The sequence below is a fragment of the Trichosurus vulpecula genome, chromosome 3 (genome assembly GCF_011100635.1).
Source record: "Trichosurus vulpecula isolate mTriVul1 chromosome 3, mTriVul1.pri, whole genome shotgun sequence".
NCBI lineage: Eukaryota > Metazoa > Chordata > Mammalia > Diprotodontia > Phalangeridae > Trichosurus > Trichosurus vulpecula.
In genome coordinates this window covers 99,866,170-99,888,254 of record NC_050575.1, presented here as the reverse complement: position 1 = coordinate 99,888,254, position 22,085 = coordinate 99,866,170, and the positions used below count along the sequence as shown (strand labels likewise).

The window sequence follows — 22,085 nt, the reverse complement described above, 5'->3', positions numbered from 1 at the left end:
CCCCCCACCAATACTCTGCTTTTTGCTCCTTTCCTTCTAAGGGTTGCCCCTTCTCCTCTCTGGGTTGACTCAGAGCTTCCAGGGAGAAAGAGGAGTAGAGATTTTGATGGAGAAGCAGAGGGGAAGAAAGTTCAGAGCTCTTCCTAGTCTCCTGTCTGAGGGGAAGCTCTTGCTGGGTGCCCAGGAGGGGACTGGGGACAGGCCAGAGAGGAAGAAAGGGCATCAGCAGGAAGTCCCTTGCTGCAAATAGCATCAGGAGGCTGAGGTTGAGAGTGGAGTGGGGGAGAGATGCATTGTATCCTCCCGTGAAAATTGGAATCATTCTCTGCTATTCTGATTTCCTAGGGTCTGCAACCAGAATGAGAGTAGGGCCAGAGCCTGGGTCAGCAAAAACATACCATGAGCTATAGACTGGCCATATATTCTGCCCCTTTCAAAGCCCTTCTGTGGAGGTGTTCGCTCTCCTTAGGAAAAATCAGCAGCAGTCCATGGGGAAGTCCAGCAAGTGCCAGTAGCCCCCTTGAATCTGAACTCCCCTCCTCTTGGGGATGAGAGGCTGCCTACTTTTAGTCCTGTGTCCTATGTACAGGCATGGGTCATCATGGAGAAGAGGACAAGTCTGGGTCATTGCTGTGGGGGAGGGGAGAGGTCTGAGTCACTGGTGGCATGGAATGGTCTATCTTCTGTAGAGTGTGATAGTCCTTTGGACTGGGAGCTCAGAAGGAGGCAGAAAAAGGTAGTTAGCTGATGCAGATGAGGAGACAGTTTAGGGGTATAAGGGCTATTTTAGCTTATTTTTCAGGGACAAGAGAGATCTATTTTTTTAGGGGAAGGACATTAAACCTCCCTGCACTCCCACCCCTCCACCAACTCTAGATTAAAAAGATTGGGGAGTAAAGCATTAATATGAGAGGGTCAACTGAGTTGTCTGTGTCTAATGTAGGGAGGTAACCCACAAGCTAGGTGCCCAGGCCCCTCTGGTACAGAAGAGTCTCTGGAATCTGAGGAGAACCTCCCCTTTCCCCAGCACTGGATAGAACTTGGCAGGACATTGCTGGGCTTTGAGTCCCAGACATGGTCGGGGAGGGGTGTGACCCCCAGGGTGTAAATAAATATTTGATTTAGAATCATAGCTTTAGAGGGGACCTTCCAATTCATTTAGTCCAAGCCCCTCATTTTACAGATGAAGAAACCGAGGTCAAGAGATTAAGTGGGATCTCCCGCTACCCAAAGTCACACAAGTAATAAGTAACAAGTTGGAGCTAGAATTTGAATCCAGAACCTCCAGATCTAAATTCAGTTCTCCTCTTTCTGAATTCCGAGTAGCCTATTGGCTGGGAGGATAAGACCAAAAGATAGGATTATTGGGCCTGAGGACATAGTTGTCAAAGGATCCTTCTTGTCCACTGTTACATGTAGGGACTTAAGCCTAGGTTAAGAGCCATTCTTATGCCAGGTGGGCTCCCTGAGGGAGGAAGTGTCTTGCATCGGTTGTGAATTGTTGGGAGGTGCCCTGTTGCTAGGCCCAGAGAGGCCACTCAGGGTGTACATGTTCCTTCTAATGTTTCCTTTCAGGTTTTCCGTCGAGCAGATAAGAATGGTGAGCATAGCCCCATTGGAAAGGGATCGGGGAGGTCAGGAAGACCCACGTCTGACAGTACCTTGGGGGGAGGCTGTACAGAGACTAGGGCTGGGAGGCCAGTCAGGAGGAGATGAATTGGGAAAGAAATTGGGAAGTATGTGAAAGCTTGGCTGACCTGCCCCGAAGCCCTTGCAGACCCTCCCCCTCCTTTTCCCTTCCCAAAGAGCTTTGGTTAGATGCCTCCTGATAACCTTTGGGATATCTCTATCTGTCTTTGTCCAAGGTAGCCCCTGTTTCTCATGGATTCCAGCATCCTCCCCTCAATCCCTAGGCCCCTGGTCCCAGTTCAGATCCCTTCCCCTCCCCACAAACAACTGACTAGCCTACCCTCCAGAACTGCTAGAGTCCCTCTGACCTTGCAGGGCAGGGCTCTCTCTATCTCCCTATGGGCCGATGGTTGCTGGAGAATGACCTGATGTTGGCTGGACAGGAGAGTTCTGTCTCTCTGCTCCCTGCCCCTGCCAGTCTGTTGGAAAGAGTGGGTTAATGGGGACATTCTGAAAGGCCTGACAACCCCCATCCCCAAAGTCTAACTTTCTGTGTCTCCCACTTCTCTGTCCTCTCTAGGGGCTGGGGCTGAGGCTTGTATTCTGAGCTAGGATTCTGACTGCTCCTTTCTCTATTCCCACAGATGATGGGAAGCTGTCCTTTGAGGAATTCCAGAATTATTTTGCAGATGGGATTCTCAGTTCTGGGGAACTCCGAGAGTTATTCAGCAGCATTGACCGGCGTTATTCAGAGTAAGTGTGTGTCAGGAAGTGGGCTCTGAAAAAAATGATGGTTGGTGGGAGGGGAAGGTTGTGTCCTGGGTACAGTGTAGGGGCAAGGGTGGTGGGCAAATCCCTTTACTTCCTTGGGCCTCAGTTTCCTTATATGTACAGTAAGGCAGTATAAGCTCCCTTCCAGGCCTGACATTCTATAGCTCTATGATACCAAGTAGAAAACAGGATCAGAGAGGGGACTTGTTTTGTCCAAGATCATTTAAGTTCTTGACAGAGCTGGACATTCAGCCGGTTCTCTTCCTAGTAGACTATGCTGCTGCCTTGACATGCCCAGCATTTATCTCTATAGCTTGTGCCCTGCCAGAGAGTTGTAGAGTATCTGCTGGGTAAGCCCTTCTAACTTCTTCGTTGTCTAGGGGAAGAAGTTGTCCTCTGCAATTTCTGGGCTTTCCCCTTGGCTCTAGATGCTGGGTTCTAAGGTGGAGGAGGCTTCTGGGGTGAGGGCTGGGGATGGGAATGGGGCTGGGGCCATGGGGTGGGCCCCAGTTGGAGTGGGGCCATGGGTCATCGGGTCACCGGTCCTAATGTTCCTACCTCCCTCCTGCTCTGTTCAGCAGATGCTCCCTGAAAGAGAGTGGTGACTCACTCACACCCTTCGTTACCAGCTCAGTGCTAATTATGGTTAATGAGCATTTGAGAATAACGAGGGGCAGCTGGCAGAAGCTGATCGTGAGCTGAGAGCTGAGCTGAGCTCCGTGAGGAGTCCCAGGGGGGTCCCACCCTCACAGTCCTGGGAGAGAAGGTGTCTCCCAAGGCCAAGGGGCTATAGGGTTGAGGAGACACAGACTGTTCACATGGAGCTGAGGCTAGGTGTAAGGGACAAGGTTAGTCCGACTGGGGATTACCTCTAGGCTTCAAGGCCAGGTTGAGTTGCTGGTCTAGCCTCCTCCCCCACTCCTCCTCCAGACACACTTTGAGCAGCTCAGCTCCTGCCTGCTGGGATGAATCCAAGCTAGGGTCTCAAAATAGCCTGGAGATGAACCAGGCTTCCTCCTCTGCACCCCTCCACTTTCCACCAGCACCAACCAGGCTTGGCCCAAGGTGGAGGAGTGGGCTTACTGCCCAATTCCCATCCCATTGAGGGGTGGGTAGAAGGACAGAGCTATCCATGCCAGGACAGGCCCCATAAGAGTGACACCTCGGCTCACCAGAGTGATCTTAGACAGACGTGGGTCAGGTTGTCTGGCCTCCCCCTCAAGTCCTTTCAGGTTTGGGCGGTTGGATCTATACCCCTATCCTCTAATCCAGGAGAGCTTCTGACTGTTGTATCTATCCTAACCGCAAAATAGGTAGGGCCTGGCTTTGGGATGGTCCCTGAGCTCCCTCTCATACCAAATAAGTCACATATTAGGGTGGGGTAGAGGAAATGAGGGTTTTTTTTCCCCTTTTCAGGAAAGGGTGATATGACTTCTGGCTTCTAAGGGGCTGTGAGGGACAGGACCTCAGGGGAATCTGCTCTGGGTAGGAATGGGATCTTGAGAGAGGTAGGGAGACTGAGGTTGGGGAAGGGGAATGAGTGGTGTTTGATGGCACTTGGGGAGTTAGGGGATGAGGAGGAGAGGGCATGGGCTGGAATGATACTGTGAGCCTGAAAGAGAGTCGACACCCAGGAATTGCATAAAAAGTTTCCCAGGATGCTCTGCCACTCTGTACATGCATGCACACATATACACACATGAAAACATATGTGCACAAAATTGGGCACATGTGCCCCTGGAAGCTGGCTTTTAGCCAGTCCTATCCCCTCTAGTCTCTGGAGCCCATTCCCAGTGGGTGTTAAGCTTCCATTTCTGTGCAGCACTGGGCCGGTCCAGGAGGGACCAGGGATAGTGGCTGCAGATTGACACCTCCCTCTGGCCCCTGTTAGGAAAGGCACTGGAGGAGGGTCCTTGCCGGGGGCTCCGGAGCTCCAAAGCCCCTAATCAGCAGGTTCCCCCATGCTATTTTTGTAGCAGCCACTGCTTGGATGTCAAACACTGTCTAACAAGCCCTGATTTCTCTTTTCCCTGCAGCAATCTGGAAACTGAAAAGCTTTGCGGTAAGTTGGTGCCAGATCTCGGATGGGTCTGGCTCTGCCCTGATGTATATTTATATATATTTGTATGAATTTGTATATACTCTATGTCTCTTTGGGGTGGTGGTACATAAGGGCTGCCCAGTCACTCTAGCAGTCCAAAACCAGTGGCCTTGGAGTCTGGCTCCTAAGAGATAGCCCTGCTTAGGACTTAAGGAACTCTGAATTGAAGGGCATAGGACTTCATAACTGACAGGAATGGAGAAAGACAGTTCAGGGAGAGGGAGGTTATTATGGCTCTTTGAGATGTGGTGCTATTTGTTAAGAGATGAAGGGGAACCATTTGTTCAGGTCTTGCTTTTGAATCAGGAAGGAGAGTATTATCTTTTTTTTTTTTTTTGAGGGGAGAAGGCAGGGCAATTGGGGAGTTAAGGGACTTGCCCAAGGTCACACAGCTATAAGTGTGTCAAGTGTCTGAGGCCAGATTTGAACTCAGGTCCTGCTGACTCCAGGGCCAGTGCCCTATTCACTGCTCCACCTACCTGCCCCAGGGGAATATTATCTTGGCAGGGTCAGTTGTACAAGGGTAATCCACAATCCAGACCTCTCTAGTTCTGAGTCTTTTGGTTCAAAGGGGAAGGCCTTTCCCTTTCCCCACCACTGAGTAGAGCTTGGCTGGACATTTTGGGGCCCTGAGTCCCAAGTGTGGCCCAGGAGGGAGGTGGCCCCAGACCTTCCTGTCCTATCCCTTGTAATCCAACTTTCCTCCAGTTCTCTGCATCTTGTCCTTCCAAGGGCTACTTTGATCAGGGAAGTCTAGGACCTCCCCATTTGTCCTTACCCCATCTCTGCTTGAGGCTTTCTCATCAGCCTCTCCTTTGGTCTCCTTGGTCCCAGACCCTGAGACTGCACCATTGACCAGACAGATGGGGACATTGGGGAGGTTAGCCAGGTAAATGACCTGGGCAGGGAGGGACTTGGCAGACATACCATAGTGAGTGTTCTCAGTCAGCTTTTCCTATATTTCTCTCCTCCCCAACCCTAGAATATTTCTCAGAGCACCTGGGTGCATACAGACCTGTGCTGGCTGCCCTGGAGGCCCTAAACAGTGCAGTGCTTGCTGCCATGGATGCCACCAAGCTGGTGAGTGGGAACTTGTGTTTTAAGACCGCCTGAGTGGTCTGCTCCCTAGGTCTCTGTGGCTGGAGGGCAGGGGAGGTGGGGAAGTTGGGAGAAGCAGCCAGATCTGAGGGATAAGCTCACTACAAGCACAGAGGGTCATCTGTGCCAACACATTATCTGTTCTTAGGTACACATATATGCACACACCTAGATAAATTAATGCCAACATATGTGCAGAGACACTCATGGATTCTGCTCTTCCCTCACCCCTTCCCACTCTCTTTACTGCTGGTAGAAATTGTATGTGGGTGTTATTGGTATTACCCAGGTGTATATGAGTGTAAACGTGTTACCGTATGGTAAGTATGACTGTGTGTCACTGGGAAGAGGTGGGGAACTGTAACCTGAGAGCAGTTTCCCTGGTTGGGGACAGGAACAAGGACTTGCTCTACATGGAAGGAGGCTTGCCAAGGCAAATACAAGACCAGACAGATAAGCAAGAGGCTCCGACTCTCAGAGTTGGTGGGAAGGACTGAGGAATTAGGCCCATAGTTGGCAGCTAGTTAGGTCAGCAGGGCAGACTTTCAGAGGACAGAATGCCTGTGAATAAATGGCAATGTGTAGTGGAAAGGTCCAGGGGCCATTCGGGACCAACAGTGCTGGGTTTTGATTTTGCTTTATTTGACCGACTGGCAGAGTTGCATTGTGGAAAGGACAATCGATCTTGACTCAGAAGACCTGGGTTTGAATCCTGACTCTACTCTTACTACCTAGGGTGACCCTGGGCAAGTTACTTCACCTGTCTAGGCTTCATTTCCCTCATCTTTAAAATGAGGGGTTTGTTTAGATGACTGTTAAGGTCTCTTCCAGCTCTATGACCTTGTGATCTTCCTTCCGTTATCTTGAAGAAAATCCTCTTGAAAACCCCACCCTCGTGTGTGTGTGTGTGTGTGTGTGTGTGTGTGTGTGTGTGTGTGTGTGTGTGTATGTCCCTGGGGAAGCTAGGGGAGGCAAGAGGAGAGAGGGGAGGAGGGAAGAGGAAGCAGCACCTGGGTTGGGCAGGTGAGACCACAACAGGACGAGACAGTTCAGGGATTCTATAAGTAGAAAGAAGAGGAAGGAGGAAGCCTGGGGGGATGGATCTGGCCAGAACCCCTTCTTCCTGTCCTGCCTTGGCCCATTTTCCTAGTGTCTCACTTTAAGACAACCCAGCTTTAAAAAAAAAAACAAAACACCCACTTGGGCGTGGTTCTTCACCTTACCAGTGTTTTCCCAGGTTTCATTACATGATTCAGTTTGAATGATTTTGCTTCCACTCCTTGTGAACACTGCTCATACTCAGGCACATTTATTTACCTGTATCTATCAGCCCACTCTCCCGTACAGATACCCACAGATATGTCCATTCCCAAGCGCTTCCATTCCCACAGGTATATGCAGTTGTAGCTGAACTATCTGCAGATCTTGTTCTTCTCACAGAGAGCCTATTTAGGAGGGAATAACCTGGCCAGGATCTGCCCTAGTTGGGCCGCCTTCCCTGGCTCTGTGAGCACCATCTGGAGTCAAGGAGTTACCCTGCCCAGGATCAGAGGTTGCACCCCTAGACAGCTATCTGCCCTCCAGGGAAGTGAAGTGGCTCCATTTCCAGGGTCCTCTGTGGGCCTCCTAAATGTCTTTAGGGGCATTCCAAGCATCAGGTTCAGATATAGTCCCTTTTATACCCCCTTTTATTCAATCAAATACTGGGTGCACACAGCCCGCACCTCGTTCCTCGTACATGGCACGTGTTACCTATAGTCGATGGTAGGAGTGGAGTGAGCCAGCCATAGAGCCTCCCACCCAGGTTTCCAGGCCCAGCTTGGGCTTGGCCATTAACTGTGGGTGCAAAGCTGTCCCTGAGGTGGCCACTGTTGCTGCTTCTGGCACAGGGCCTCCAGCTCTAGCCTCAGCCTCTGAGGGAAACCAGGAAAGAACGTGGAGCCCCCTGCCACTAGCACATTGGCCTCCAACTTGAGCCAGATAGTTTCTGTCATTGCCTGCAGGGCCCGGAAAGCCAGACTGGACAGGCCTAGAGAGCTGTGGCCTAGCATGTCCAGCTGGAACAAGGGTTTGAGGCAGCGGAAGCACTCATCAGTCAAGGTCACTGGGCAGCCGTCAGCTGTGCAGAAGCACGCCAAGGGGAGTTGGGATGTGGGGGTGCGCAGGTCTGCCTCGTAATCTAGGGAGACGTAGCAGCATCGCTTCTTTAGCACTGTGACGGTGCACTAGGAGAGGGCTTTCAGCCTTGGGTCAGGACAGGCCTCCAGCAACAGTCCATGAAAGTATTTAGAGAGGGCAGCCCCGGCCACATCAAGTCGAAATGCAGCCTTATGCCAAGTGTGGCCAGTGTTGTAGCATGGCACACCCCTGCCCCAGCTTCTACTGCCGGCCCACTGAGGCTCCCCCCAGAGCACAGAGCCAGCAGACCTGTGCTGGCTATGTGAAAAGCTGGCACTGAGAAAGTCTCAAACATCAGCTCAGCCGATTCTTGGATGGCCTGGTGGGTGAGTCGCTCATGAGGACAGGCCAGTTTTTAGGGCTGACCTTCAGGCCACAAAGAGGTGGCGCCATAAGCTCTCCATGGATTATCAGTCCCACGATCCCATATTTCAAGGGGCAACTTCTGCCCGGCACTGTGCCCAAGGCACCCAGGCTACAAGGCGTACCCCTCATGGCTATGGCACAGTTGGGCAAGCAGCTGTCAATCTTCAGGATAAATCGGGGCTTTTCCTCCCCAGCAAAACCCACCTTGGTGAAGCCGCTGCCATTGTCAATGATCACGGCTATCCTGCCCATGGCCGCAGGCCAGTGGCCCACCCTGTGCTGGAGACACCGTCCCCTGTGGTGAAAGGTCTGCTTCCTGTGCTGCTCAGAATGGCTGCCCTCTGGGACCCCACCCCTTCTCTGGGAGGCTCTAGCCCTTCGACACCTACTTATAGTTACAGTATTTACTAAGCACCCACTACAACGGGCAGGGGGCAGCTAGATGGCACAATGGAGTCAGGAAGGCCCAAGTTCTAATTTGACCTCAGACACTTACTAGCTATGTAACCCTGGGTGAGTCATTTAATCTTGTTTACCTCCATTTCCTCATTTGTAAAATGAGTTGGAGAAGGAAATGTTAAACCACTCCAGTATCTTTTGCCAAGAAAACCCCAAATGCAGTCATGAAGACAATTGAAAAAATCGAAATGGAAAATTGAAAAATTTGAAAAAAATGACTCAACAGCAACAACTGTGTGCAGAGTATTATGCTAGGAGCGAGGGAGGTACAAAGCTTATTTAAGACAGGGTCCCTGCCCTTGGGAGGATTACAGTCTAGGGTGAGGATAAGAGGCCTCCAAAGGCAGCACTGTCAAGTACAGGTTTAGGTGATAAGCGCCTGAGAGAAGAGGGGAAGAATGAGGGAAGGCTATACACAAGAGGTGTTACGTGAGTGGGACTTTAAAGGAGGGCCAGGGATTCACCAAAGAGAAGTAGTGCCAGTCCTGGGGCCTAGGGCAGTGCCAGGGAAGAGGCAAGGTGAGAGGGAAGGGCTAGGAAAGCATAGAGAGGAATAATGAGGGTTAAGGCTGGAAAGGCAGTGCAGTGGGCTCTGTATGCCAATATAGAAGAGTTTGATCTGAAGATCTGTGAGAAAAAGAGTAACACAACCAGATCTATGTCATGGATATTGGCCTGGGAGGAGGAGAGAGCAAAATGGAAGGGAGCCCTACAAAGAAGCTATCACAATAGTCTGAATGAGTATTAATGAAAACCTCTGTAGGACAGCAGCGATGGGACTACAAGGAGAGGACATAAGAGATGCCACAGACATGGAGTCCACAAGCCTTGGTGGACTGACTGGATGTGGGTGATTAAAGAGAGAAAAGGATCAAAGGTTACACCTCAAGTTTTTCAGACATGGGGGAGTAGGTAGATAGTGGAGCTACAAACAGAAATAGTGATGTTAGATGGAAGATTGGATAGAGGGGGATGGTTTGGGAAGTGTTGAGTTTGAGAGGTTGATGGGACATTCAGGTAAAGGATTATTCTGAAGGAGGAGGCTAGGTCACTCAGTAGATAGAGCAGTGTCCTGGAGTCAGAAAGACCTGAGTTTAAATTCAATCTCAGACACTTATTGGCTGTGTGACCCTGGGCAAGTCACTTAACCCTGCTTATCTCAGTTCCTTCATCTGTAAAATGATCTGGAGAAGAAAATGGCAAACCACTCCAGTGTCTTTGTTAAGAAAACCCCATGGCCAGCATTGATGTGTTATGGTTCAGGGGGGTCTCAAAGAGTTAGACATGACTGAACAATAACCCAGAGTTGCAGACCTGGAACTTAGGAAAAAAGGTTGGGGCTGAAAATATAAACTAGGAAGGTATCTTGCATGGAATGAAAGCTCCTTGAGGGTGTGAATGTTTTCCTTTTGGCCTTGTGTCTCTAGCTCCTAGCAGAGTGCCTGGTACAAAGGAAGCACTCGACAAAGCTTGATTATTTATGGAGGGTATAAGACTGCCAATGGAGAGAGAAGGGGAGAAGAGAGGAGAGGAGAGGAAAGGAGAGGAGAGGAGAAGAGAGGAAAGGGGAGGGGAGGGGAGGGGAGGGGAGAGAAGAGGCCTAAGAATGGCGTAGAGGAAGGAAGCACCAGGTCTAGAGTTAGACTTGACTTCTATGCTACGTGTCAGGAGCTTCTGTGATCTGGGGCAGTTCTCCAGCCCTCTGTCCCCTGATCTTTGAAGGGCTGACTCAGACCAGAAGATCACTGAAGTCCCTTGTAGCTCTAAATCCTATGAAAACTATGGATCTATTCTTGGGAAACAGGATGTTCCACTCCATAATAAAGGGATATTTAGGAAAATAAGAGCCATCTAGGAAGACTGAAGAGGAAATGGAATTAGACAAGGAAGAGAACCAAAAGACTGTGGTGTCTGCCAAAGCCTAGGAAGGAAAGCATATCCAATGGGTGAAGAGTTGCTAATGTCAAAAACTGCAGAGAGGTTAGGGACGATGGAGACTGGGAGAATGAGACTGCAGGTTGTATGGAGAAAAGAGGAACCAGAAGTCCTGGTTTCTTAATTCCACACCTGACAGTACCTGTGTAACCTTGGGCAAGTCACTTAACCTCAATGGGCCTCAGTTTTCTCTTCTATAAGCTGAAGGGGTTGGACTAGGTCCTTGCTAGCTCTAAATCCATAACCCTGTGATTTGGTGATTATGGAAAGTCTCTGGTGACCTAGGAGAGAACAATTCCAGTTGAGTGATGAGGGGCTGAAGCCAGATTGCAGAAGCTGGGATAAAGGGCCAGGCAAAGATTGGATAAGGACAAAGACGGAGGGACCAGAATCTTCTGGGCAGAGCCCAGAGGACAATATGGAGACAACATTGCTAGGGGCTGGTCACATCAATCACTCCCTTCTGTGAACCAGCCAAGGAAATGAGGCGCCCTGAGCTATTATATACCTTTTTATTTGGTCCCTAGGGCCTGAGCAGCCCCTGGCCCTCACTCCCGCTGCCTTTTCCTGCCTCGTGCGATTGGTGTTTAGTTGTTTTTAATTGTGTCTGTTTCTTCGTGAGTCCATTTGGGGGTTTTTTTTGGCAAAGATACTGGAGTGGTTTGCCATTTCCTTCTCCAGCTAATTTTACAGATGAGGAAACTGAGGCAAACAGGATTAAGTGACTTGCCCAGGATCACACAGCTAGTAAGTGTCCGAGGCCAGATTTGAACTCAGGAAGATGAGTCTTCCTGATTCCAGGCCTGGAATCCTATCCACTGCACCCCCAACTGCCTTTATGTTATAGCTTTGCCTGTATACTTATATTGTCAGGGTTGGGATCTGTCCAAGGTTCAGGATCCTCACACCCTTCTCTTTTGTCCTTACCTTCTTCCCTCCCAGTCAAGGTGCCTCAGCCAGAGAATAAGCCAAGAGAAAGAGGGAGGGAATGGCAACAGCCAGAGGGATTATGGCTTCAAAGGCTGGGGTAGGCCCATCAGAATCCACCCCCCTTACCATCTCTGTAGACTGCCATACCCCAATACCACATTCTCGTTCTGCTCTGGCCCACACAGAGAGGCTGTGTGGCTTGCTCAGGTGTACCCGGGAAAGGTAGACCTGATGGTGGTCTCATTGGTGGGAGCCAGGTGAATTCCAGTGGTGGAGACAGGAGGTAAATGTGACATGGTGCCTGAAGATCAGGGAAGGCCTGGCCACGCCCAGTGACGGGAACAAAAAATAAGATTTGTGGGTTTGTTTCAAGAGAGGACTTTGGGCTGCAGCGGTCAGTTAAAGCTGAAGGATGGATAGGACTTATGCAAATTGGGCCAGAGAAGGCCTTTCAGGGAGAGGAATAGTGTCAGTGAGGGTGGGGGGATGAGAAAGTACAGGCCTTGCTTGGGGACACAGTGAGGAGCCTGGTTTAGCTAAAGCGCAAGGGGAGCAGCAGGAGATAAAACCAATTGTGGAGCGCCTCAAACGTCAGATTGTGGTGAGTTTGGGTTTTATCATAGAGGCAATAGGGAAGCAGTGGTCAAACATAGGTATTGGGAAAGTTATTTTGGCAGTGTGTAAACAATGAATTGGGGAGATTAGACTGGGGCAAAGGGGCTTATGGGGAGGCTGTTTGAATGGTATAAATGGGAAAAGAGAGGACTTGACCTGGGTGGTGAGAGTGGAAAAAGAAGTGATACTTAAGATATTATCCAGGTAGAATTGATAGGACCTGGGGATTGATTGGATTTATTGTTTGTTGTGGATTCCCTTGTGACCCCATTTGGGGTTTTCCTGGCAGAGACACTGGAGTGGTTTACCACTTCCTTCTCCAGTTTACTTTACAGATGAGGAAACTGAGGCCAACAGGGTTAAGTGACTTGTCCAGGGTGACCCAGCTAGTAAGTGTCTAAGGTAGGATTTGAACTCAGGAGGAGTCTTCCTCGCTGCAGACCCTCTGTGTGTGCTATGGTGCCACCTAGCCATCGTGATTGACTGGATAGGGAAGAGCTGAAGGAAGGCTCCAAGGTGTCCAGCCTGGGTGACTGGGCCAACACTGGTGTCATTGACCGAAATAATCAGGGAGGTTTTTTTTTCTTCTTTTTTTTTAGGGGACAATAAGAATCTTGGTCTTGTACATATTTATGGGGTGTATATGATACATTTAGGTGGAGATGGCCAGGGGGTGGGGAGCAGAGATGGAGCTTGGGAGAGCAGCCAGGGCTGCACATATAGATTTGGGAATTCTCTGTGTAGGAGAGTTTCAGCCATGGCAGTGGCTGAGAGCCCTGAGGAGGAGAGCGTAGAGAGAGGAGAAATGAGGCCAGAGGATGCTGAGGATGCCATATTGTGTTGGGTTGGTCTAGCCTGGAAAGGTCCACTGCCTTATGCATGGGGTCAGAGACCCCAAGAGACCTTAGCCTAGTTTGTTGTTGCTCGGTCCTGTCTGACTCTTTGTGACCCCATTTGGGGTTTTCTTGGTAGAGATACTGGAGTGGTTTGCTATTTCCTTCTCCAGCTCATTTTATAGATGAGGAAACTGAGGCCAACAGGGCAAAGTGACTTGCTTAGGGTCACACAGCTAGTAAGTGCCTGACGTCAGATTTGAACTCAAGATGAATCTTCCTGACACCAGGCCTGGTGCTCTATACACGACACCACTAAGTGGCCCTAATGTCTCAGCAATTCTCCTGACAAGCATTAAGCGTAAGCCTTAGGAATATGGAGGCTTGGATTCTCATCCCAGTTTTGCCACTAACTCCCAGGCAATGGAATATTCTTTTCTTCTCTCTGTGCCTCAAGTTTCCCCATTTGTGAAATGAAAGGGTTGGACTATATAAGTCTCCAAGGTCCTCGTACAAGAGAGGAAACAGTGGGGAAAAAAGGGTGGATTTGGGGTCAGGAGATCTGGGTTCAGATCTTGGCTCACTTCCTTAGTACTTGTGCGATCTTAGGCAAGTCATGATCTTTCTGGATCAGTTTCCTCATATGTAAAATGGAGGGGTTGGAATGGATGACATGGAAGCTTTACACCTGTGATCCTAAGATTTCCAGGCTCTGTGTCTTGACCTAACTCTGGCAGGGAGGTAGAGAGGGAATGAGCAGCAGTCACTCCTTGTCCCAGCCCACCCCATTTCATGTTTTCATTGCCACAGGCCCCACACTGAGGCAGGGGCTGCCTCCAAGGGTCCCAGCCCAGGGACACACCGGCCTTGGCTAGCTACCTGAATGTTCCATATTGTCCTGACTGCCCTGCTCAGACTCAGCACTGGGAGCGGGTCCGGTGCCGGCTCCTCTGTGGATGTGGCTGGTCCTCCACCTCACCCTCAGCCTCATTCTCAGCCAGCAGACAAGTGTGGAGGTGCTGCCACGCCTGGGCACTCTTGGTACTATCATCCACTCCCACCACTCATCCTGGAGGAGGGCATCCAGTGGTAGCAGGAATACCAATATCTTCTTCATCTCAGGAGCTCGAGAGTTGTCCCGGCAATCTGTCCCATCACCTGCACCTCTCAGTGAGGAGGCTGCTGGTATTGCTGTTGCCCCAGCCTCGTCCTCGGGCCTCCCAGCTCAGGATCCAGGGGGCATGCTAGTCTCTGCCAGTTGGTTCCTCTTAGCCAAGGGCAGGAGCAGCACAATCTTGGGCTGTGGAGAAGGTAGAGTAAAGCTCGTGAAACTTCCTTGCTTCCAGCAGAGGCTGGGTCCCCTTCCTACTTTGCTGAGGGAAAAACTGAAGGCTGGAACCCAAAAGCACCTAGGGCTTCATGTGGCTGGTTTCTGGTACATTCCCAAGATTTCTCCTCTTTATCCCTGGGCAGAGAGGGATTCACTAGCCCTGAGACAGGAAGAGAAAGGACCAGTCCATGGGGGCAGACTGTGGTCCCACTGTGCTCTTCCCTGGGTATGAGCTAGGGGCTCAGAGCACAAAATTTCCATCTTCAGGCCAGGCTTGGAAAGGCACCAGGAACCAAGAGCTAGGGGTATCCTCTAGCCTCCTCCAGCGGGTCAGTGGGCTGGGTCTGTCCCAGACACTCACACTTGACTTTCTCTTCAAGAAGAGCTTCTTCTTCTTGGCCTTTTCCATGTCTGGGGGTTTCTCCTTCCATCCCTGCTTGGGAGCCTTGGTTTTCTTTTGGGAGCTTGGGTAGCAGCTGTGGCTTTGGCTCCCTGTGTGCTCACATTATGGTCCAGGACCCATCCTGAGCCTTGCCTTGCCCTCTGGGCTTTCCTCTGTATTCCTCCTGCAACAGCCTGGGTAGAGGACATTGTGACCTCACTAGGCACGACCTCATCAGGACCATCTAGAGTTCTCTTCCCGTTTTTTGCCTTTTCTTCACGAAGATCTTTACTCTGGATGGAGATTTAGAAAGGCTCAGGCTCTTTTCCTAGCTATACCACTGACCTACTTATATAATCTTGGGCAAATCCCTTTCTTACTCCAAATCTCCCTTTCTCCTTCTGTAAAATGACAGTGTTGTATTAGATGATCTTTAAGCTTCCTTCTGGGTCTTAGTCTAGTTTTAAAAATGTATTTTCTTTTTTTCCAATTACATGTAAACAATTTTTAATATTCTTTTTTGAAATTTTGATTTCCAAATTCTTTCCCTTCCTCCCTCCCCCCTCATTGAGAAGACAAACAATTTGATTTAGATCATACATATGCAGTCATGCAGAACATATTTCCATAAGCTATTCACATCCAGAGAAAGAGTCACGGAGTCTGAATGCAGATTGAGGCAAACTATTTGCTCTCTCTTTTTTTTGTCCTTCTTTTTTGGTTTGTTTCTTCTTTTTCATGACTCATTCCATTGGTCATAATTCTTCTTTACAACTTGACTATTGTGTAAATAAGTTTAATATGAAGGTATATGTAGAACCTACATCGGATTACATGTCATCTTGGAGAGGGAGGGGGAGAAAATTTGGAACTCAAAAACTTGTGGAACTGAGTTCTGTAAACTAAAAATAAAAAATAAATTAAAAAATATATTTCCATATTAGTCATGTTATAAAAGAAAACACAGACAAAAAAGCCCAAGAAAAATAAAGTTAGCGAAAAAAATATGTTTCACTCTACATTCAAAGTTCATTAGTTCTCTCTCTGGATGTGGATAAGCATTTTGTATCATGAGTCCTTTGGAACTATTTTGGGTCATTGTATTGCTGAGAATAGTTAGTCAGTCTTTCACTGTTGATCATAGTAATAATATTGCTGTTACTGTGTACAATGTTTTCCTGGTTCTGCTCATTTCACTTTGCATCAGTTCATGTGAGTCTTTACAGGTTTTTCTGAAAGCATCCTGCTCATCATTTCTTATAGCACAATAGTATTCCATCACAATCATAAACCACAACTTGTTCAGCCGTTCCCTAGCTGATGGGCATTTCCTTAATTTCCAATTCTCTGCCACTACAGAAAGAGCTGATATAAATATTTTTGTACATGTGGGTACTTTTCCTTTTTTTTTTTTTAAATCTCTTTAGGATACAGACTAGTAGTGGTATTGCTAGGTCAAAGAATATGCATGGTTTTATAGTCCTTTAGGCATAGTTCCAAATTGTTCTCCAGAATGGTTGGATCAGTTTATAACTCCACCAAAAGTGCATTAGTGTCCCAATTTTCCCACATCCCCTCCAGCATTTGTCATTTTCCTTTTCTGTCATATTAGCCAATCTGATAGGTATGAGGAGGCATCTTAAGAGTTTTTTTTTCCCCTCTAATCAATAGTGATTTCGAGCATTTTTATATGACTAGAGATATCTCTGATTTCTTCTTCTGAAAACTGCCTGTTCATATCCTTTGACCATTTACTAATTGGGGAATGACTCGTATTCTTATAAATTTGATTCAGTTCTCTGTATCTTTGAGAAATGAGGCCTTTATCAAAGAAACTTGCTGTAAATTCCACTCCCCACCCTCCCTGGCCCGGTCCAGTTTTCTACTTTTCTTCTAATTGTGTCTGCGTTGGTTTCGGCTATGCAAACCCTTTTTCATTTAATGTAATCAAAATTATTCATTTTATATCCCTTACTGTTCTCTGTATCTTGTTTGGTCATAAATTCTCTTATCCATAGATCTGACAGGTGCATTTTTTCACACTCCACTAGTTAGCTTATGATATCACCCTTTATGTCTATACAACTTATCCATTTTGATTTTATCTTGGTATACAGTATGAGATGTTGGTCTATACCTAATTTCTGCCAATTTCCCAGCAATTTTGTCAAATGTTGAGCTCTCACCCCAAAACCTTGGTTCTCTGGATTGATTAAACAGTAGGTTATTATGATCCTTTACTCCACTGTATTGTGTGCCTGCTCTAGTCCACTGATCCGCTACTCTATTTCTTAGTCAGTACAAGATTGTTTGATGACTGTCATGTTGTAATACAGTTTGAGATCTGGTACTTCAAGGACACCTTCCTTCATTTTTTTTCATTGATTACCTTAATATTCTTGACCTTTTGTTCTTCCAGATACATTTTTCATGATTTTTTTCTACCTCCATAAAGTATTTTTTGGTAGTTTGATTGGCATTGAATAAGTAAATAAATTTAGGTAAAATTGCCATTTTTATCATGTTGGCTCCATCTACCCATAAGCAATGAATATTTTTCCAGCAGCTTAGATCCAACTTTATTTGTGTGAAAAATGTTTTGTAATTGTGTTCAGATAGTTCCTGGGTTTGTCTTGGCAGTATTTTAATATTGTCTGTAGTTGTTTTAAATGGAATTTCTCTATCTCTTGCTGTTGGATATATGCATGTGTATATATTGGTATAATATTCCATTATACGCACCTAAATATCATTTGGACATCTATTATGTGCAGGACTTCGTTGACAACAAATAGAAATGCTGATAATTTATGTGGGTTTATTTTACATCCTGAAACTCTGCTAAAGTTGTTAATTATTTCAATTAGTTAAAATATATTTTTGATGCCTTTTTTCTTTACTACACCACAGTCCTTCCAGTCTCTCCCTCCAGACTCAAGTCAAGTCAGCCAGCATTTATTAAATGCTAACAATGTGTGGGCACTGGGCTAAGCTCTTAGGTTACAAATAGGAGCAGAAAGATAGTCCCTGCCCTCAAGGAACTTGCCTTCTAATGAGGAAAAGTAATGGAGAAAAAGAAGCTGAAAAACAAAGATGGGGGGAAGGGAAAGGCAAGAGAAAGGGGGTCTGGTAGAGAAAGTCCAGAGAATCAGGATTTGAGGCTGGAGAGGAAGGAAGAGCTCATTGGCCTGAACGTTCTCCTTAAAATGGAGGTTCTGGGAAGAACCAGCCAATGGAAGAAGGGTCTGAAGAGATGGAGTGTTCTTCCAGGGTGAAGAAGTTTTTGTGGCATGGTAGAGAAAGTCCAGAGAGTTAGAAGTGGACGTGGAGAGGGGTGAAGGCTGAACTCTCCCTTGTGATAAAGAAAAACAATTACAGGAAAAGACCAGTGCAGGAACTGAGTCTGACAATGTATGCAGTATTCATCCTAAAAGCTCCTCACTTCTCTGCCATGAGGAAATATGCTTTTATTGCATATAGCCAGGGATTTCATTGGTTTTTCCATTACCTGAAGTTTCCAGTGGCCTTCTCATTTACATTTTTTGTAGCCTTTCTGTATATTGTTTTCTCGATTCTGCCCATGTTTTTTCACCATCAGTTTGTAAGAATCTTTCTGTCTCTGAATTCTTCCAATTCATCATTTCTTCTTGTTAAATTGTTTTACCCATGTTTGATTGTGACCCCATTTGGGGTTTTCTTGGCAAAGATACTGGAGTGGTTTGCCATTTTCTTCTCCAGCTCACGTTACAGATGAGACAACTGAGGCAAACAGGTTTAAGAGACTTGCCTGTGGTATCACAGCTAGTAAGTGTCTGGGGCTGGATTTGAACTCAGGTCTTCCTGACTCCAGGCCTGGTGCTCTATCCACTGCACCATCTAGTTGCCCTCATTTTTCCATACTGTACAATAATATTCCATTACATTCACCTAAACATCAATTGGTTGTCTATTATGTGCAAGGCCTTGGGCTGGGTATTTTATGTGTGTGTGTGTGTAGGAGGATAGGACTGTATGTTCTTGGGAGGGAGCAACAGTTTTGTGTTTAAGTAGGCAGATTCAATATTTTAGGAGATAGTGAAAATGTATATGGAGACATCGAGAGAAGCACAGGGCTTGGCCCAATAGAATGTTCCTTGAAGGCAAGGACAATTACCTAGTTGGCATTGTGAATAGGGTATTGGACTTGGAGTCTGGAAGACCTCAGTTCCAATTCTGCCTCCAATACTTGATAGCTTTCTGACCCTAGATGAGTTCTCAACTTCTCTGAAGCCATTTCCTCATCTGGAAATGGAGAGGGTTGGACTTGATGTCCTCCAAGGTCCTTTCTAAGGTCCTTTTTTGTCTTTATATCCCTAGCATTTTGTCTAGTGCCTGGCACACAGTAGGTTCTTAATAAATATTTTTGGACTTGAATGTATGTGGGTGAGTATTAGGTATATTTCAGAATATGTGGGGATATTGATGATTTAGATTTATTGAAATGTGTGTAAATATGCCATCATGTATAAGTATATGTAGAGATGTTGATTGCACATGTGTGTGCTTGTGTAGGGAAAGTTCAGCTATGCATGAATGGACACAAATACATGTATGTCTGTGTGGGGAGAAAATGGCTACTTAGGGATATGTGTGTAAGAATGTATTTGGGTGAGGATAGATAGGGAATATGTATTTGGGGTGGGGTATATATATACACATATATACACACATATACACACATATGTGTGTGTGTGAACATGTGCCTGTGTGGGGAAGATGCTGGATTTGTGTTTACAGTAGGTGTGGGCCTGTGAGTGGGGAAGGATGTGTGTGTGTACATATGTATGCAACAAGATTGGCTATGTATTTGAGGTGTGTTCCTTTTTGGGAAGAAATTAAATTAATTTCGAGAAACATTAAGCATTTACCATACACAAGGCTGCTGGGATTACAAAGTCAAATTCAAATATCCCTCCTTGCCTTCAAGGGGCTTACATTCTATTGGGGAATAAGACATATAGGCAGATAAGTAAATATAAGATAATTTAAGGAAAGTGTACGTTAACAACTAGAGGCAATCTAGAAAGGGTTCACTGAGGAAATAATACCTGAATTTTTGGGAAACGTCAAGATTAAAGTATGGAGGAGGGAGTGAATTCCAGGCATCAGGGACGTTGTGCATAAAAGGGAGAGATGGAATTCTAAGTTTGCAAAATAACTAGCATCCTAATGCAATTGGAATGTAGAGGGCACAAAGGGGGGAATAATGTAAAACAAGCCTAGAAATGTAGGATGGAGCCCGATTTTGAAGAGCTCTTTCTAAATGCTAGGGTAAGAAGTTTGGGTTTTATCCTAAAAGTAACAGGGAGCCACTGGGGAATCTTTGAGCATGGGAGTGACACGTTCTGACCTGCTTTTTGTTTGCTTTTTTTAACTAAAATTTTTTTTCAATTTTTTTCTTTTACCTACCTACCCCATGGAAAAAGCAAACATCTATCTGTCTATCTGTCTATCTATCTATCTATCTATCTATCTATCTATCTATCTATCTATCTATCTATCTGCGTGTATCTGTTACAAAGATGTATCGTCAAGCAATACTAATTCCTACTTTGGCTATGCTTCCCTCTACGAAATGTCTCCATTTGCTGCCTGAGTCTGGAGATGGGGAGCCTGTTTCATGATGAGTCCTCTGGACTCATGGTTGCTCATTGGGTTTATTAATTTTCCTAAGTCTTTCAAAGTTGTCTTTATAATATTGTTGTTATTGTATAGAGTATTTTCCTGGTTCTACTCACTTCAGTTTGCATCAGCTCATACAAATCTTCCCAGGTTTTTCTGAAACTATTCCTTTTATCATTTCTTATAGCATTTAGTATTCATCACATTCACATACCATAATTTGTTCAGCCATTCCCCAACTGATGGACACCCCTTCAGTTTCCAATGCTCTGCCACCACAAAAAGAGCTTCTATAATTTTTTTTGTACATATAGATCCTTCCCCTCTTTCTTTGATTTCCTTGCGGTATAGACCTAGTAATGGTATTGCTGGGTCAAAGGGTATTTACATTTTAATAGCTTTTTTAGTCATAGTTCCATAATGTATCTACCATTAACCTCTTTTTGTCAACTTTTCCAATCTGATGGGCATGAGGTGAAATCTCAGTTATTTTAATTTGCATCTTCTCTAATGGTTAGTGATTTAGAGCAGTTTTTCATTGATAATTTAGATGTTTTCCTCTGAAAAATACCTATTCATATTATATAATATATAATATTATATAATACCTATTCACTTATTAATTGAGTAATGGCTCTTATTCTTATCAATTTGAAGTTCCTCATATATCCTAGATATATTTTAGATAATTTTATCAGAGAAATTTGCTGCAAAATTCTTTTCCCATTTACTTGCTTCTCTTCTAATTTTTGCTGCATTGGTTTTGTTTGAGTAACATTTAGAAAATTTTGTGTAATCAAAATTGTCCATTTTATCTCTTATGACCCTCTCTTTCTCTTGTTTGGTCATGAACTCTTCCCCTATTGATAGATCTGATAGATAATTATTTCTTTGCTCCTCTAATTTGTTTAATATATCACCCTTCATGTTTAAGTCACATACCCTTTTGTAGCTGCTCTTGGTATATGTTGTGAAATGTTGATCTACACCTAGTTTCCTCCAGACTGCTTTCCATTTTCCCCAACAGTTTTTTTTTAATCAAATAGTAAGTTTTTATTGCAATATCTGGGAACTTTGGGTTTATCAAAAACCAGGCTACTATGCTTTTTGCTTCTGTTTATTGTGTACCTAATTTGTTCTACCAATCACCTTCTCAATTTCTTAATCAACATCAAATTGTTTTGATGATTATTGCATTATGTTTATAGTTTTCCTAGTATTGAACCAACCCAACATTACTGTTATAACTCCAGCCTGGTCATAGTGTATCATCTTCATGATATATTGCTATAGTTTCCTTGCTAAAATTTTATCTTAAAATTTTGCATCAATATTCATTAGAGAGATTAGTCTTTAGTTTTCTTTCTTGGTTTAGACTCTCCCTGGTTTAGGTATCAATCAATCAATAAACACTAAGTGCCAGACACTATACTAGGGCACTATGTGCCAGATGCTGTGCCGAGGATACAAAAAGAGGCGAAAAGACAGTCCTTGCCCTCAAGGAGTTTACAGTCAAAAGACCATATTTGTGTTATAGAAGGAATTTGACAGGATTCCTTCTTTTCCTATCTTTAACAGTTTATATAAAATTGGAATGAATTGTTCTCTGAATGTATGATAAAACTTGCTTGTTAATCTTCTGATCTTGTGTTCTTTTCTTCGGGAGTTTGATTACAGTTTATTAAATTTTTTTTGTCTCCAATTGGGTTAGTTAAGTCTTCTATTTCTTGTTCTACTCACCTGAGAATTTTATATTTTTGTAAATACTAGTCCATTTCATTTATATTTTCAATTTTG

General features: G+C 45.7%; 2 protein-coding genes across 2 annotated transcripts in view; one reads left to right on the top strand and one right to left on the bottom strand.

Annotated features, from left to right (window-relative positions):
• Nucleotides 1–22,085, top strand: part of NECAB3 (N-terminal EF-hand calcium binding protein 3) — a 34,442-nt gene that overhangs the window by 2,007 nt on the left and 10,350 nt on the right. Inside the window, exons 2-5 of the mRNA XM_036748459.1 lie at nucleotides 1,576–1,600; nucleotides 2,274–2,382; nucleotides 4,437–4,462; nucleotides 5,484–5,581. Coding sequence (XP_036604354.1) covers nucleotides 1,576–1,600; nucleotides 2,274–2,382; nucleotides 4,437–4,462; nucleotides 5,484–5,581 — 258 coding nt within the window. The remainder of the gene's footprint in view (nucleotides 1–1,575; nucleotides 1,601–2,273; nucleotides 2,383–4,436; nucleotides 4,463–5,483; nucleotides 5,582–22,085) is intronic.
• ACTL10 (actin like 10) lies at nucleotides 7,292–8,395 on the bottom strand. Its single transcript, XM_036748458.1, is given in 6 exon segments — nucleotides 7,292–7,467; nucleotides 7,470–7,949; nucleotides 7,952–8,092; nucleotides 8,095–8,157; nucleotides 8,160–8,194; nucleotides 8,196–8,395. Coding segments are annotated over 6 exon segments (1,095 nt in total).